We start from the raw sequence: 15929 nt of genomic DNA on the forward strand, positions 1-15929 counted from the left end.
GGATCCGTGCATCGCCCCAACAATTATATAGCTCCACATTGAAGGTGATTGTCTTGTAGAATTATCCAGCATTCTCGCTCCAGGTAGCTTGTAAACACGAAATGGGACCGGAATTCACCGAAGGGAATGCCATCGCAAAGGGCCCGAAAAAACCAAAGCCGGAACGGAAAACAATCCAATGCGCGGTTCCGCCCTCCCACCCTGACTTTGACCGGACCAAATTCTCCGATCTGGAACTCATAGATCTTCTTCTGTTCGAGAATAAGGAAAACCAAATCGCGCTCCGAGCCAGTCAGGAACGGGTAAGCGTCCTCGAGGATTTGCTCCGGCAACATAACATTCCGCTTCCGAGTCCCGTCAAGATTTCCATCAAGGAGGTCATCAAAAGCCCGGCACCTGTTGAGGATGAAGTGCCCCTTAGATCTGCCAGAAGAAGGCTAGGGTCTGATGAGGGGGAACAGGCCATCGAGGATAGCGTTGACCAGAGTCATGTGCAGATACCCACAAATGCAGACAAGCGTGCGAGCGTTGCGTCCATCACTTCCAATGGTCCAATTGATGTAGTTGCCGGGATGCCAATCTCACTCAATTTCAAGACAGAGCTCATGGCCGCAGCGGCGCTCGAGAGCGATCGTGCCGTTGAGCCTGTCGAGGATCACACAGACTCTGCAGTTCTTGGGCGAAGCCATACAGACCCCATTAAACTGCCATATAGCTTCTCCGGCAAGGAAGAGACCAGCCCGGCTCTAGAACAGCAGCATTCATATGAGAACATTACACCACAGTATATAAGTCCAAGCCTATTGCAAGAGGAGATCCCGATCTCTCTCAGTTCACCAGATGTTCTGAAACGCGCCGTCAATGCCCATAGTCCGAAGGCCCATAGTCTTGCAAAACAGAATAGCGATGGCTGCTTCCAAGTCTCTGCTCTGTACAAACCAAGGATTAGACACCCAAGTAAAACAGAAGTACCCGCACAAGACAAGGTTCCTTCTGAACTACTCAGTCCATACGGCAACTCCGAATATTCGGAAGCATCCACGATCGGAACAAGAGGCTCTCTGCGCTCCAGCGCGAGCCACTTCGATTCCATGCGGGACAATAAACTCGGATCCAAAGTGGTCCCCCTGACGCCGCATATACCACAAACTCCAGATGCCTTCAGTTCCAGTGCCATGACCCCGAATCTTTCTCATTCGGATGCCGTCACGCTCAATTCGGGCTCATTTTTCGACTCGGCAGCGCCAATATCGCCCATACAACGCACTCCAAAGGGACGACACCGCGACTTCTTCAAAATACCAAACGCTTTATCCTTTGGAAGTTCGGAATCCGTTTCGAATCGCACAAACACTAATCCTTCCAGCTTCCAAGTTTTGAGTCCGACTCCCGATGATGACGATGTGCCGCTTTTCATTAAGCCTGAAGATTTCCACACCATCCGGATTAAGGTGGTAAGTACCATTTCTGTGAACGCTAAAAGATCTGATGATCCAAATTGCACATTTTCCATCAACGACAAGGCCACTGACAAAGAGATGTGGCGCATAAGAAAATCTTACAGCCAAATAGTCGCTTTTGATAACGAGATACGACCGGTTGTCGAGTTTTTTGGTTTGCCCGTTTTGCCGGACAAGTCTTTATTCAGCTCTTTCACTCCTAGCAAAGTGGACTCAAGGCTTCGCCTTCTCCAGGACTACTTTAATACCATATTTAACATGCCTCATATTCCTCAAAGTGTTCTTTACAGGATATGCCGCTACATTTCTTTGGATTTTGTCAATCCACTCGACGACTTCAAGTCTGGCGCTAAGAAGGAGGGATTCCTCATTCGCCGTTACAAAGGTTTAGGCACGACATGGAAAGTCAGGTGGTGCCAAATTGAGGGTCCAGCCCTAGAGATATACGAACTGCCGGGAGGCTCTCTCATTGAACAAATCAAGTTGAACGGATCTCAAATAGGTCGTCAGTCATCCGACGTGGTAGCCGAGGAGAGAGGCTACCGCCACGCATTTCTCGTGTTGGAAAGCAGCAGAAACTCTAAAATTTCAAACTCACAACCAAAGCATTTCTTTTGCGCAGAGACAGACGAAGAGCGTGATAGTTGGATCGCAGCGATGGTAGATTTTACGGATAATGATCCTTTGCAGAACCCGGAGAATGGTGGCCACAGCACTTCGAATCTAAAAGCGCTGGAGGAACTGTCAATGAATAGAATGTCTGGCCTATACAATCCTGCTCTTGATGAGAGTGTTCCCTTCGAAGAGCTCAAGGAACCCTCGACCGTGGACCAACGAGATTTGAAAGAAGAGAAAAAGATGAAAAAGAGAAGCATGTTCCATTTCAGATCTCGTGCATTTTCTGACGAGCTGGTTAAACCTGACTTAGGCCAGCCTCTGCCAATTCCACAGCCTACAGAAAGTATGCAAACATACTTGGATCAGATGAATCTTCACGACGAGCCAGTGGTTAGAGTGTTCGGCCACGACTTAGTCGAGGTATTCAAATTGTCACATCATGAGTTCAAGGGCCTCAAGATTCCCAGCATATGCTACCGTTGTTTCGATTTCCTTGACAAGAAGGGTGCCATATATGAAGAGGGAATATTTAGACTCAGCGGATCCGCTTCCGCAATCCGCCAACTAAAACAAAAGTTCAATGTCTCTTTAGATGTTGACTTATTCGAGACTCAGCTCGCGCCGGATGTCCACACTGTGGCTGGTCTCTTGAAGGCTTACCTCAGAGAGTTACCTAGCCCAATCTTTGGCGCCCAGACATACAACGAATTGCAAATGTTGATTACAGAGAATTCCGGCGTGGTGCCAAACTCCAGAATAGCCCTCATGATCAAAGAACACTTGCGTAGCTCCAGCAGCGTCAACCCGATCAATTATGACTTTTGTGTAGTCATCTTCGGTTTCTTGAGATCTGTGATCATGCAGAGCTCAATGAATCGGATGTCGTTGAAGAATGTGTGCATTGTGTTTGTGCCTACATTGAACATTTCTGTGGAGATCCTCAGCATGTGTCTCGTTGATTATGATTGCATTTTTGGCGATGCTGAGCCCACTCCTGACCACAAAAGAGAAGTACTCGATCTACAAATCCCAACTTTTTAGGCTACATAGTTACGAAAATAATGATTTTTTTTTTTAAATATGCAGAAAGCATTAGCGATCATACTTGGCCATTTTGGATAAAATCAGTTACCACTCACTCTCACCATTAGCTCTTTGAAAGACGTAATCTCTACCGTCGATGTTGGCAATACCTTCCTTAAGGGTACACTTCCACTTGTTCTTTACTCTTTGGACTTTGTCGTACAAACAAAGCATTATCTGGCCCTCTTGCTCTGCTTCTTCGTCCGACTTCTCAGAGTCTAAGTCATCGTCCAAATCGGAATTTATATCGTCAGAGTCATTAAAAATATCGTCATCATCCCCTAGGCCATCATCGTCATTCACTCCGTCAGCCTGCCTACGCAACTTTTCCTTCAACTGGGCAATCTTGGCTCTGGTCTCGGCCTGTGAAAGCTCAATGTTGAACTCAAACGGTCCATCCGACTGCTCGATCTTAGGAATGATCAATCCTGTATCCTCATATTCTTGCTTGATGGCCGGAAGCTCAATGCCCATCCCGTATCCATTAGCTGCCGCATTCGTCTGTGTTGGAGAATTGGAGTAATTGTTCATCGTGGGAATCTCCAAGTTGGCATGCAACTGTAGTGAGTCTGCCTGGGGACCTAGGTTGTTGATCATAGTAGGGTCCAACTGATGGTTCAAATCGTGGTGCTCTTCATCCCACGAGAAACTACACACCTTTGTTTGACTAAGTTTGTCACACCAGAGTCTTCTTAATTCTTGCAACGTCGACTCGTCAATTCCACTGTCTTCGAAGTCCTGCCTGGAGTCAGCAATGACTTCTTCAACCACAGCTTCGTATAATTTGCCGGCTTCGTAGTTTGACATGTTGGAAAATACACTATTGAGAGAGTATGTGGGATTGGTCGATTAGTAAGCGGGCGAAGGAATCTATGTGCTCACACGGTTTATGTTTCCGAAGGATTGCAGACAGGAAGGGTACGCTTTGCACCAATGTATCGAGTCCGATGTGTGGAATATGGCTAGAATACTAGGTGTAGTTCTTGTTGTAAGATAGATGTGTGAAGGGTTGATGTGCAGGTGCAGGAACAAAAACATGTCTAACATAAATTACAGGATCAGAAAGAGTGAAAATTGATCTGTTGCCCAATTTGACTTTCGCTGTTGATGGTTTTATTTCGTGCAAATGGCGCATTATCAAATATTCTTTTGTTTAGCGCAATCGCAGCAGATCCCTGTCTTCTAGAAGCATGAGGAGGTGATTCTTGTCCTTCGTTTCGGCCAGAAGGAGTCTCTCCAAAGTTTCAATTTTTCTTTTTTGCGCTTCAAGCTCTGCTCTGTTTTCCTCCAACCTGATTTCGAACTTCTTCTTCAATTGGCCTACTTTGACTTCATGCTTCTTGGAGTACTGGTGGTACAACTGTTCAGCAACCTCTTGAATGCGCTCGTCTGTTTTCTCTTGAGCGCTTGCTATTTGTTGCTGAAGACTGGTGATATGCTGCTGAGCATCGTAATTTGAAGCAGATTCATCTTGTTGCCTTGCTTTGGAAGCCAAGTCTTTCTTAAGTTGTTCGATTTCCAGAACAAGCTGACCCATTTTGTTTGTATCGCCACTGATAATTTCATCCTTTTCTAAATGCTGACTCTTCAAGGCACTTATCTGTTCCTCCAATGCAGCTTTGTCTTGCGTAAGGGCATATTGATCAGATTGCAATTGAGAGACTTCCCTTTGAAGTTGATCATGACTTTTTTTCGACTCTTCCAATGCAAGGGAAAATTCCCTGTTCTCGGCCTCCAAAGACTCAATGGCGGCAGTTTTATCCAGAAGCTGTAATTCCAATTGCTTGTACTCTTTTTCAAAGGTTGCCATCTCCTCGTGTATAGTCTCTGTTTCCTTCATGAGTTCTTGTAGCTTCTCATTTGAGGATCTCTGTGCAAGTTCCTTTTCTTCAATCGTTTGTTTCAGCTGAACGTTTTCGTCACGAAGTTCAGCCAAATCCGTTTTCATGATATCTAGGTCACGTTGCAACGAGCGGGCGGATGCCTCAGAGTCTTCGAGCGTTTTCAAAAGGTCTAACTTCTCCTCTTGCAATGCATCTATGAGCGCCCTTGATTCCTCTAGACTCTTCTTTTGCTCATCGGTTAGTCGTTCAAGCACGTCTCTCGTTTCCTCGAGCAGGCGCACCTCCTGCCGCAAATGATCAGCATCTTTTACATTCTCTTCCATTTCCATTTTTATCTGCTTGATTCTCACCTGAGATTCCGTGCTCATCGACTTTTGTTGGGCAAGGTCGCGGTTTAGAACCACAATCATTTCATTTCTCGACCTCAACTCCTCTTCAAGCATGCTCTTCTGATCCCGACTCAATTCTAGATTATTGTTTTGCTGCAAGTTTTTATCCTGAAGATCTGCTAGATTCTGTCTCATGCCATAGATCTGAGTGTTGAGGTGCTTGATCTCCTTGGTCTTCGATGCTATCTTGTCCTCGAGCTCTTGAAGCCTGTCGCGATGAACTTCCTGGAGCTCTTGCACATACGTGCGAGAAAAGTTGGCTTCAGCGATTGGTTCGGTAGTTCCATTGTTGCTTCTATCTACTTGAGGACTGCTATATGAGGCCCCCTGCGAAACACGAGCACCTATGGTAGTCTCACTCAAAATATCCACCTTCTTCGATGGGCTGCTCTCAAGAACATCGTCATGAGCGGCGAACGTCACGCTCCGATTCAAAGCCACGTCCTCACTGGCCAGACTGTCGCTGTCTCTACTATTACTACTAACATGTGCAACATTACGCAAGGGCGATGTATCTGTCAGCCCGAAACTCCCATTTCTCAATCTTTCCTGCGCCTGCTCCCGCAATTTCTGGAGCCTAAGCAATGGACTCTTGGTCAGACTCAGATTGTTTACCTGATAAAACTCAGTTGGCCGTTTGCCTCTGGGCGAAGTCACAGCGGGCCGCTCCAGCGGTTTTAAAGGAGTAAGAAACGCTTCTGCAGGATGGAACGTATTTCTACGAGTGGTGATGGTGGTTCCTTCGACGCCAGGTAGGTTTATTACGACTTTGGAGTACTTGGAAGAGACGTTCTCTTTCTCGTCATCGCGGCCACGCAGGCTGCGGGGGATTTTGATGGGCAGCATTCTCTCTGCTTGGGATAGCGTGGGTTCGAGGTTGTCGGACATGAAAGACATCTCGAGTAGCGGCTATTGTGTTTGTTTACCCTTAGCTGGAGTTTCTGTTGTTGTGTGGTGTATACAGGCTGATCTGGAGAGATAAGGTGGAGTACAGAAGAGAGGAGGCAATTGGGAGCTTATTAAGATTGAACACATGTATTTATGTAAAAAGTATAGCCAATCATTTTTGAATATTACTGGAGTTGTGCAATTTTAGAAATCAGGACTGTTCTTGTGGAAGTTTAGTATTTGCAACTGATTTTGTGTGATGAGTCGATGAAGTGAGTGCTCATTCGTCGTCATAATCATGGTTTGTTGCCAATTGCACTTCTATCGGTATCCACATAGCTTCAATGTTGTTCAAAACGGCGCCGTGTAGTTCCTGTCTACTTTCTGTCTCTTTGACCACCAACACGAACAACCAACGCAGCTTTTCTCTCACTCGTATGAGCATTGGTGAATCATTCCACTTGATGATTTGGCCTCAAAAGCTACACAGATACCCGTTACACCCCTAGTAACATCCTTCAGATGTCATTGTTCAACCACAAGAAAGGCCATAGTAAAAATACAAATACAATCCCACCAATCAAGTCTTCTTCTCAACAGGCTTCATCACATCAAAGTTGAATCCTGGCGCAACTTTCCGTTGCTGACCTGCAATCCATTCTCTGTATTTCTTGACAGATTCCTCATTGGCAGTGTTCTCCACAGTTGCCTTGATGCTTTCGAGGTCTGCTATCCACAGCTTCAAGTCTTCGTCCAGTGTCATGATCTTGGGAGGCATGACCGGTAAGTTGGATAGTAGTTTTCCATAGTTTGTGTTGAGACTGATTGGTTTAGGAGGCTGGAAGGCTGGATTACGGATCAATGGTACTTGCTGTAGCAAAGGGTCGGCTGGCGGTTAGTACTGGAGGTTTAGAATGTGCAGAATTGTACTTACGGCTATCTGTGTCATGCATTGTTCCGTGTGAATAGATGGAGTGTAAGATTACAGAGTGATCTGGGGTATTACTGATAAGCTTAGTGAGTTCAAAAAGCAAAAATAAAAGAAAAAGAGGAACAAAGTGGAAACGAAAAGTTTTTAAAAAGAAAATGATAACGTTGTTGAATTTATTTCGTTCAGCTGGATACAATCTTATTCATCAGTTTATGACTGGTTCAACTCGGAAACTGTTATCAGAGTACCGCAGTCTGTGTAATCATATATGAGCAAAAGTAATCGAAATTGTGTTTTAAATTGAGCTTGCAGTAGAAACTCTTCGCAAAGCTCAATCCACCAATTTTTCTGGAAAGCAAGGCTCACCCTTAGCCTAAGTCCCTATTCCCAATATGCGTCAACAATCAATAATATAAAACACCGAAAATAATACAATGCAGCATTCACCAAATCCCAAATCAACCACACCGACTCGTTTCTGTTACACGTTCCTATTACCTTTCTTATATTACACTATAGCCTCTAGTTGTCCTTGTAATGACGAATCAAAATGTATGCGTTTTCCTGCTTCAAGCTCAGCAACGACCGGTAGCCGCCCTCCAAGCGCATCAACAAACCCCCAAACGAAATGTACACCGCCATCTTATCGTTGCCCGAGCTCTCCTCGAACTTGTACACGGTACCGTACATCACGTAGTCGTAGTCATCAGCCAATGAACGGTCCCCACGCTTAGGTGGTCTCCATGAACCGTTGGACGTGACCATAGAAGACTCGTTACCCAACGTAGAGGCCAAGGTGATGGTCAAAGAGTCGCTCTCCTTCACTGGGAACAACTCGGAGTTGATATCCAAGGTGATCTTAATGTCCAGCGACGTGGACGACTGGCCCTCGATGCGGCTGACCTTGTTGTATCTTCCGGGGTCGACGGAGTCGACCACGAACATGTCCTCGAAAAGAATGCCAGACATTGTCGATGGAGAGTGGAGTAGTTGAAATTTGTTAGATGAAGAGATGGAGCGTCACGTGAGGGCCTCGCGCAGCCATTTCATGTAGCTAACTAAAGAGAGATTGGTACAAGTGCGAGTAAATGAGGCAGAAAACACAAGTGAAACTATTGAACAAACAAAGAAATAAAAAAAAAAAAAGAGGAATATCAGGAATTATCGGAAAAATTGTCATTTTTTATACAAGTTTTTCTCGGATACTCACCATACTGGCCTAGTCCAGATCTGGAGTGAGGGTCTGATTTGCATTAAGCTCAATTAGGAAAGTCCTCAATACTACTTCTCTCAATCTACTACATTCACATCACATCCCATAATGTCGGATAAACTCTCACAAAAACACTCGCAATCGGGTATCTCGACCAGAATCTTCACTACTGGCGCACTTCTTCTTTCAGTCGCCTTTTTGTTGTGTCTTCATTTCGACTTGGTCCCTATTTTTAGCCCCGTCAACATGTGGCATTGCCACAGCAGTCTGTGGGACAAGAGAGACTCCAAGAGCCTCTTGGACCTTACGGTGATCCGCGTGCTTATCGGCATTGGCGTGTTTGCGTTTTTCAATGTGTTGGCTATAACCGTGCACCATATAGTGCAGAAGATTGCCCGGTCACAGAATCTGTACCGTCAAATCGAGCATGTCATCTCTCCTTTTTGAGTTTCAATTGGTTGGTGCTGTTTTGATTCTGGACTGTATCTATGAGAGTCTATTGATGGACATGTGTCAAATCCTTTTACTACAAGGATTTGGATCTTTCAGATAATTAGCAATACTTTGAAACATGAAACTCGTCCATCCCCTGTGTTCTCCATCAGAGATTGGTCTCGTGAGGGTGTTGAGAACTTCATTGAGCTAACCAACAAGCACCTTGCCATCTGCTTGAGACATGATTGATTGGGTCCTAAGCACAGGATCAAAGAGAATAAGAAAGATAGCCTCTGAGCTGGGAATTTAAGTGGCTACGGATAATCGTTATCTATAGAAGCGATCGTTGTGCGACGTCTCAAGACTTGATTGTGACAAAATTAGTGCCTGACAACAACAATGGACCTAGAGCCTTACACTGCCATAGTAACACCAACAGTTTCTCCTTCGGGGCCTTTACAGACGCAGCCACACTTTGCTCTTTCAAGGGGAAAATCCGCAAATTATGGTTCTGACCTATCACGAATCCAATCATCATTCAAGGTATTACGCATATTCTTGCATATTCTTGCTATCTACATTGAAGTTTTTGCTGACAACAAGTGTCAAGCGCAGGATAATCCAGAGGCGCGCTCCCATTCTTATCTTGGCTGATGGCAATTATTTACATAAACAATAGTTTCACATTCAATTCATGACCTTAATTGCCACCTCTTTCGTCGCTGACTAAATACACATTTCGTCTACTAGCCGATGACGACTGCGGATATCACAAATTCGCCCCTCGAAACTTTTTTCCGAAATGAATTATCCAATCAAATCAATAAAAGATTTCTGCATATCATAATTGGTACCGTAATAATTCGAATTGGTCATAGATATTTTTGACACACCTGCCTGCAGGACAATGTCCCATAATAACTAATCGAACTCTGCAGATAACCCTGGCTCTTTCTCGAATCTTCTACAAAGTGCAGGAAACTTTTGCAGCCATATGGAAGACTCCAGAAAAAGAACAGCTTAGAAATCCTACAAGCAGTAGCGTGGAGTATATAAGACTGGATATCGGATCTCACCATTCTAAATTCTCATCAACAATCACAACTACTCCCACAATCCCAATGTTTGCCTACAACACCTCTCCCGTTTACTTTTTCGACGCCATGTCGAACTTGCAACAATTGCAACTCCAACAATACAGAGAGCAGTTGGCAGCACAACGCCCCAAAATCATCAAGAAGGTTGAATCCGAAGAGGGTTTCCAAATTCAGATCCACAAAGCCAGCGGCAATTTCCAGTCGTATGAGGTGAAGGTGGTTAGAGCCTATGGCAATGCCAAGTTAGTCAACATCATCATTGAGTCCAAGGCTGACGATTTCTCCAAGGTTTTCCAATTCAGTTTGGACGACATTGAAGTTTCCGAAATCGACTGGGAATACTTTGAGCGCGAGAACGTTTTGGTGTTGAACATCCCCAAGAAGGTCAAGTTCTGCGCTGACGACTTTGCCAATTCCGTTCTTTGCAGCTTGCTCGGTGTTCCAGCCAGATGCGCCGTAGCTGGTGCTTCTCCTAAGTGTCAAGACGAGAACAAGAAATTGCTCAAGGCACAGAGAAAGGAGCAAAAGAAGCAAGAAAAGCGCTCCAAGAGGGCTGAAATCGAAGCCCAACGCGAGGCACAACGTGATGCCGAGCGCTTGAACGCTATGAGAGTGGCTGAAGAAGCCAGACGTGCACAAGAATTCAGAGAAGCCGAGCTTCAGAGAATCCAGAAGGCTAGACAGGAGGAAATGAGAAGAGCAGAAGAAGCTAGAGTCGCTGAACTCAAGAGAAGAGAAGAGGCTAGAGCTGCTGAGCTTAGAAGGGCTGAACAAGCTAGAAAAGAGGCCGCTAGAAAGCAACTAGAAGCAGCCAAGAAAGCTGAAGAACAAAGAAAGAAAGAAGAAGCTAGAGCACTCGAAGCTCAAAGACAAAAGGAGGAGGAACTCCAAAAAGAGGAAGAGCATGCTAAGATGATTAGACAACAGCAAGAGTTCTTGGCTCAATTGTTTGGTAGCTCTGTATTCCCTGCTGGCTCCACTTCCGCTCCATTTGTGAAAGTTTCTGTCCCTCAAGCCTCCGCTAACGATAAGCCATCTCCATCTACAGCACAACAATCATCTAATGAGGACGTGGTTATGAATGATGACGAAGAATCTGACGACGATGTGTCTACTGACTCCGAATCCATCAGATCCGATACCGACACGCCTCCCACTCCATCCAAAGACACATTGCACAAGCAGCCATCGTTGGAGGAGGTTGAAGATGAGGAATTTGTAATGTTCCGCAAGAAATTTGGCAACTAGATATGACATCTAGACACCATTGTACCATAGAGAATAGTATAGATTAAGAACTAAGAACTAATAACACGATAATACGATCAAAATTGTTTGTAGATTTATTTCAGGATACTAACTGGAATCAGTTTCAATTCTATTTTGTTTCCCTCATATCCTTCGGTTACACTTGTATGAATTAACTCTTCAAGTATCAGACAACACTGAAGTGGTTCAGATCATATTGGAACTGTGGATATTAAACATTTCAATTAAATTGATGAGATTTGGTTTGACTAGAAACAAGTAGGGAATTCAGTAAATTCAGATCCCTTTTCCTCTATCAATAACCATTCTTTATGATGGGCCAACGAAGAAGACAAGCGCACATAGCGCCCTTTTATAGCTAAAATAAAATCAGACAATTCCAATTTAAAGAATTTCCCCTAAATTTCCACACAATTTCCGAATTTGTGCACTAATCATCTCATCCCTCTACCCACTCTCACCTTCCTTGCTACACCCTGATCTCTACAGCAAACACACCATACTACACTCATTCTGACAGCTATGAAATCAATTGCAGTCTTTGGAGGCAACGGCTTCTTGGGCCGCAAACTATGTGAGGTCGGCGTGCGTCGCGGCTGGTCCGTCACCTCTTTTTCCAGATCTGGCAAGGCTCCCAAACCCTTACCGGGTGCCGATAGCAACTGGATGAAACAGGTCAATTGGGAGAAGGCAGATCTTTTCGATCCTGCTTCGTATCGTGAAAAGCTTGCGGGCAAGTCCGCCATTGTGCATTCTGTAGGCATCTTGTTTGAGAATACTAGTTACAAGAAGACATTGAATCTGGACTTCAATCCTCTGAAGGATATGGATAAGGTATGCTCCACGCTTAAGGGACCAAACCCCATGGAACGTACTCCTCACAATACCTACGCGGCCATCCAGCGTGACTCGGCATTGCTTGCAGCTGATGCGTTCTTGGAGGAGAACAAAGAGTCGCAGGATATGTCGTTTGTGTATATTTCCGCCGATAGTATACCTCCGGTGATCATCCCCGAAGGGTACTTGACGACGAAGCGGGAGGCTGAGTATCAGTTGGCTCGCAAGAAGCCTCTTCGTAGTATCTTCATGAGACCGGGATTCATGTTTGACCCAAACGAGGGTATCAACTTGCGTCTGTTGTTGGGCAAGGCTATCAACGAGCCTTATAGCGTGCTCCTGAAGTTTTCTGTCTTCCACAACTCTCCTATAGGCAAGTTGTTCAGACCGGCTGCTTCTACGGAGCAGGTCGCTAATACAATGTACGAGAAGCTCGAGAATCCAGAGTTTAGCGGCGTGGTGTCGCTTGAGGAAATTAGAAAACATTGATTGAGTGGCACAGTTTGTACATAGACCGCTCCTAAGCCTTGAACTACATTTCCATACTGTAAAGTCTATTATATGATTGGTTAAAAGAATCTTTTTCTAGTATACATAATCTCTCCACTCATCAAACCATTCCGTAGTTGTATCCGTTCACCGTCGTGTTGTTTCTCTTCAAAAGATACTTTCTGATTTCATCTCCAATAAAGACCGTGCTTGTAATCATCGTCAAACCAACCAAATCGCGGAACAGAAGGGCTTCTGTTTGGAACACAGCTTGGAAAAATGGGACGTAGATGGCACAAAGCTGGCCTATAAGCGATCCGGCAACAGCGAAGTTGAACATTTTATTGTTGAGACCCAACTCGAAGATCGATTTGGAGTAGTGGCGACATGCCAAGGCATTGAACATGTCATACAAAACGAAACAGGTAAAAGTCATGGTAGTGTCTCTTGCAGTGATCTCGCCATCAATACTCATCTCCTTGATGAAAACGTACAAGGTTCCAATGATGATCATAATGGCGCTTTGACCAACTCTCCTCAAGATATTCTGGGTCAAAATCTTGTCACTTCTCTTTCTAGGAGGCTTGTTCATGACCTCATGGTCAACTGGTTCAACACCCAAGGATTGGGCTGGTGGGCCATCCATGAGTATATTGATCCACAAAATCTGCATAGCGTTCAATGGGTTGGGCAAGCCGAAGAAAGTGGCCATGGCAATAAGCGACAAAGCTGCAATGGAGGTGGATAATTGAAAGGTAATGAAATTCTGAATGTTGTAGAAAATACCCTTTCCTTCCTCAATGGCACACAATATAGTAGAGAAGTCGTCATCAGTAAGGACCATATCCGCGGCTTCCTTTGCGACGTCAGTTCCGGTCTTACCCATGGCAATACCAATATCAGCCAATTTCAAAGCAGGAGCGTCGTTGACACCATCACCTGTCATAGCAACGACATCGCCTCTTCTCTGCAAAGCCTTCACAATGGCAACTTTGTGTTCCGGAGAAGTTCTTGCAAAGACAGATACATTCAGAATAGCACTGCTCAAACTATCTTCGTTCAAGCTTTCGAGCTGATCACCGGTCATGATGGAACCAGGATTGTTACAAGGAATACCGATTTGTTTGGCAATGTTAGCAGCGGTAGATGGTGCATCTCCAGTGATCATGATAACGTGAACACCACCACGCATCAACATGGCAATAGAGCTACCGACATTTGGTCTAGGAGGATCCTTCATGCCAATGAGTCCATAAAAGATAAGGTCAGAGGGCAAAAGAGTCGACAGACCAGACTCATCATAATATCTTTGGTGGTTTTTGGCAAAGGCCAAAACACGCAAACCGTCTTCAGCAAGAGTCACCGAGGTCTTGTAAATGTAGTCGCTGACCTCAGCAGTCATTGGCTTGACAATACCATTCTCGTCAGCATACTTGGTACACAATCTTAAAATAGCCTCAGTCGCACCTTTGACGTGAGTTTCGCATCTGCTTGTGTCTCCAGCATGAGAGCAAACAGCCATGAATTTTCTCTGAGATGAAAAGGGCAACTCATAGAGTCTCAGTTTGGTAGCACGAGCATCGTCGATTCCGAAGTGAGGCAAGCATTCGACAATAGCGATGTCGGAGGGATTTCCAACAAACTTGTCATTTTCCTGGGAGTATTTGGCATTGTTACAAATGGAGCCAGTTTCTAACACACTAGAGATGTTTGGAGTGATACTGCGGTGCAAGTTGGCGCTATCGAGCTTATCCACGAGCAAAAATGGAGAGGTGTCCGAGCTGGAGTTCTTGAAGTCAAAAGTCCAAATCTTGGTAACAGTCATTTTGTTCTGGGTCAAAGTACCTGTCTTGTCTGAGCAAATAACATTCACACTACCAAGAGTCTCAACACTAGGCAAACGACGAACAATAGCTTTTCTCTTTGCCATTCTCAAGACACCGAGTGCCAAAGTGACAGTGACAATGATAGGCAAACCCTCTGGGATGGCAGCCACAGCAAGCGAAACCGAGATCTGGAACATGTCGAGCCATTTGCGGCCCTGGATGATACCCAACAAACAGATAAGACCAATGACAATGAAACTGAACACAGAAAGGTCTTTACCCAACTTGTCCATGGCTTGCTGTAGCGGCGTCTTGGGCTTTTCAATCTCGGACATCATCTCAAAGACTACACCAAACTCTGTTTTGGCACCGGTTCCGACGACAATTCCAGCACCGTGGCCATCCCTGACGAGTGTTCCCATAAATGCAACGGAGCTACGCTCTGTGACGGGCAAGTCTTTGTACGACTGCTGTGGGTGGTAAGGCACAGCCTCCACCTGCTTCTTCACCGGGCGGTTTTCGCCAGTCAAGTTCGACTCGTCGATAGTCAAGTGGACAGCCTCCGTTAAACGCACATCCGCAGGGATTCTGTCGCCCTGAGTGAAGTGCACCAAGTCACCAGGAACCAACGCAGAGGCCAACACACTGGACGTGTTGCCGTTTCTAGTCAACTTGGCCACCGCCGGCACCAACTTGTTGAGCGCCTGCAAACTCTGCTCGGAACGGTACTCTTGCACAAACCCCACGGTCACTACAATGGTGATGGCCAAGGTGATGGATACAGCATCGTCTACATTGCCCATCCAGAAACTAATTACGGCCGAGCCTATTAACAAAAGAATCAACGGGTCCGAATAAAAAGACGAGATGAATTTCATCACCAAGGACTCCTCCTCCTCGGAACTCAACTCGTTGATTCCGTGGACCAGCCTACGGTGGACCACGTCTTGGTTGTTGCACAAACCAGCCTGAAGATCGGTCTGGAGTTCCGATAGGGTGTCTTCAACCGAGCGCTGTGAGAAGTGGACGGAGGGTGTCCCGGAGCGGCTGGACGGAAGCTTTTCTTTGTCGAATGGAGGGCTGCTCATTGTGTTCTGGAATATCTAGATTGGAGAAATGAGTAGTGGTCCGGACAAAGGGAACTGGGGGTGGGGTGCAGGGCTCGGGCGAAGGGAAGTTGCTGATTGGACGTGGGTGCAATTCCGTATAGCCGAATACGTCAATTCGTCTATTGCAGATGAATGAATAGGCGTACTGGAATCCCTGGAGATTTTGGTCGCGCTCCAGTATGAGGCGCACTGCAGACAGCACAGCTGATCCGGCTGTGTTGTATTTTTCCGAGACTGCTGCAAATTGGATGATCAGGGGAAAATTAGTTAGAAGATATCTGGTTTGTTTTTGATCTCATTTTCTATTTTTTATTTTTATTTTCTTATTAGTTTTTTTCGTTATTTGCGTTGTCTTGTTCTCATAGGGTCTTCAAAGGTAGGAAGTTCATAAGGCATAGCTAGATGAAGGTGAGCCCAGCAATAGCCTGAATTACTCAAAAG

General features: G+C 45.4%; 7 protein-coding genes across 7 annotated transcripts; 3 read left to right on the forward strand and 4 right to left on the reverse strand.

The window, feature by feature from the left end:
• Window positions 1-101: 101 nt before the first annotated feature.
• On the forward strand, window positions 102-3119 carry PUMCH_005035 (uncharacterized protein; the record flags this gene model as incomplete). The annotated part of the gene is made up of 1 exon (XM_063023946.1): window positions 102-3119. The coding sequence occupies one exon, from the start codon at window positions 102-104 to the stop codon at window positions 3117-3119; it is 3018 nt and encodes a 1005-aa protein (XP_062880016.1).
• An 87-nt stretch (window positions 3120-3206) lies between these two features.
• On the reverse strand, window positions 3207-3968 carry PUMCH_005036 (uncharacterized protein; the record flags this gene model as incomplete). The annotated part of the gene is made up of 1 exon (XM_063023947.1): window positions 3207-3968. One exon carries the CDS (start codon window positions 3966-3968, stop codon window positions 3207-3209), a length of 762 nt encoding a protein of 253 aa, XP_062880017.1.
• A 346-nt stretch (window positions 3969-4314) lies between these two features.
• On the reverse strand, window positions 4315-6291 carry PUMCH_005037 (uncharacterized protein; the record flags this gene model as incomplete). Its single annotated transcript, XM_063023948.1, has 1 exon — window positions 4315-6291. The coding sequence occupies one exon, from the start codon at window positions 6289-6291 to the stop codon at window positions 4315-4317; it is 1977 nt and encodes a 658-aa protein (XP_062880018.1).
• A 1444-nt stretch (window positions 6292-7735) lies between these two features.
• On the reverse strand, window positions 7736-8182 carry PUMCH_005038 (uncharacterized protein; the record flags this gene model as incomplete). Its single annotated transcript, XM_063023949.1, has 1 exon — window positions 7736-8182. The coding sequence occupies one exon, from the start codon at window positions 8180-8182 to the stop codon at window positions 7736-7738; it is 447 nt and encodes a 148-aa protein (XP_062880019.1).
• Window positions 8183-9982: 1800 nt separating this feature from the next.
• PUMCH_005039 (uncharacterized protein) lies at window positions 9983-11206 on the forward strand (the record flags this gene model as incomplete). The annotated part of the gene is made up of 1 exon (XM_063023950.1): window positions 9983-11206. The coding sequence occupies one exon, from the start codon at window positions 9983-9985 to the stop codon at window positions 11204-11206; it is 1224 nt and encodes a 407-aa protein (XP_062880020.1).
• Window positions 11207-11749: 543 nt separating this feature from the next.
• Window positions 11750-12553, forward strand: PUMCH_005040 (uncharacterized protein; the record flags this gene model as incomplete). Its single annotated transcript, XM_063023951.1, has 1 exon — window positions 11750-12553. The coding sequence occupies one exon, from the start codon at window positions 11750-11752 to the stop codon at window positions 12551-12553; it is 804 nt and encodes a 267-aa protein (XP_062880021.1).
• Window positions 12554-12674: 121 nt separating this feature from the next.
• Window positions 12675-15467, reverse strand: PUMCH_005041 (uncharacterized protein; the record flags this gene model as incomplete). Its single annotated transcript, XM_063023952.1, has 1 exon — window positions 12675-15467. The coding sequence occupies one exon, from the start codon at window positions 15465-15467 to the stop codon at window positions 12675-12677; it is 2793 nt and encodes a 930-aa protein (XP_062880022.1).
• Between the last annotated feature and the right edge of the window lie 462 nt (window positions 15468-15929).

This window comes from Australozyma saopauloensis, chromosome 7, assembly GCF_035610405.1.
Source record: "Australozyma saopauloensis chromosome 7, complete sequence".
In the NCBI taxonomy this organism is placed as follows: domain Eukaryota; kingdom Fungi; phylum Ascomycota; class Pichiomycetes; order Serinales; family Metschnikowiaceae; genus Australozyma; species Australozyma saopauloensis.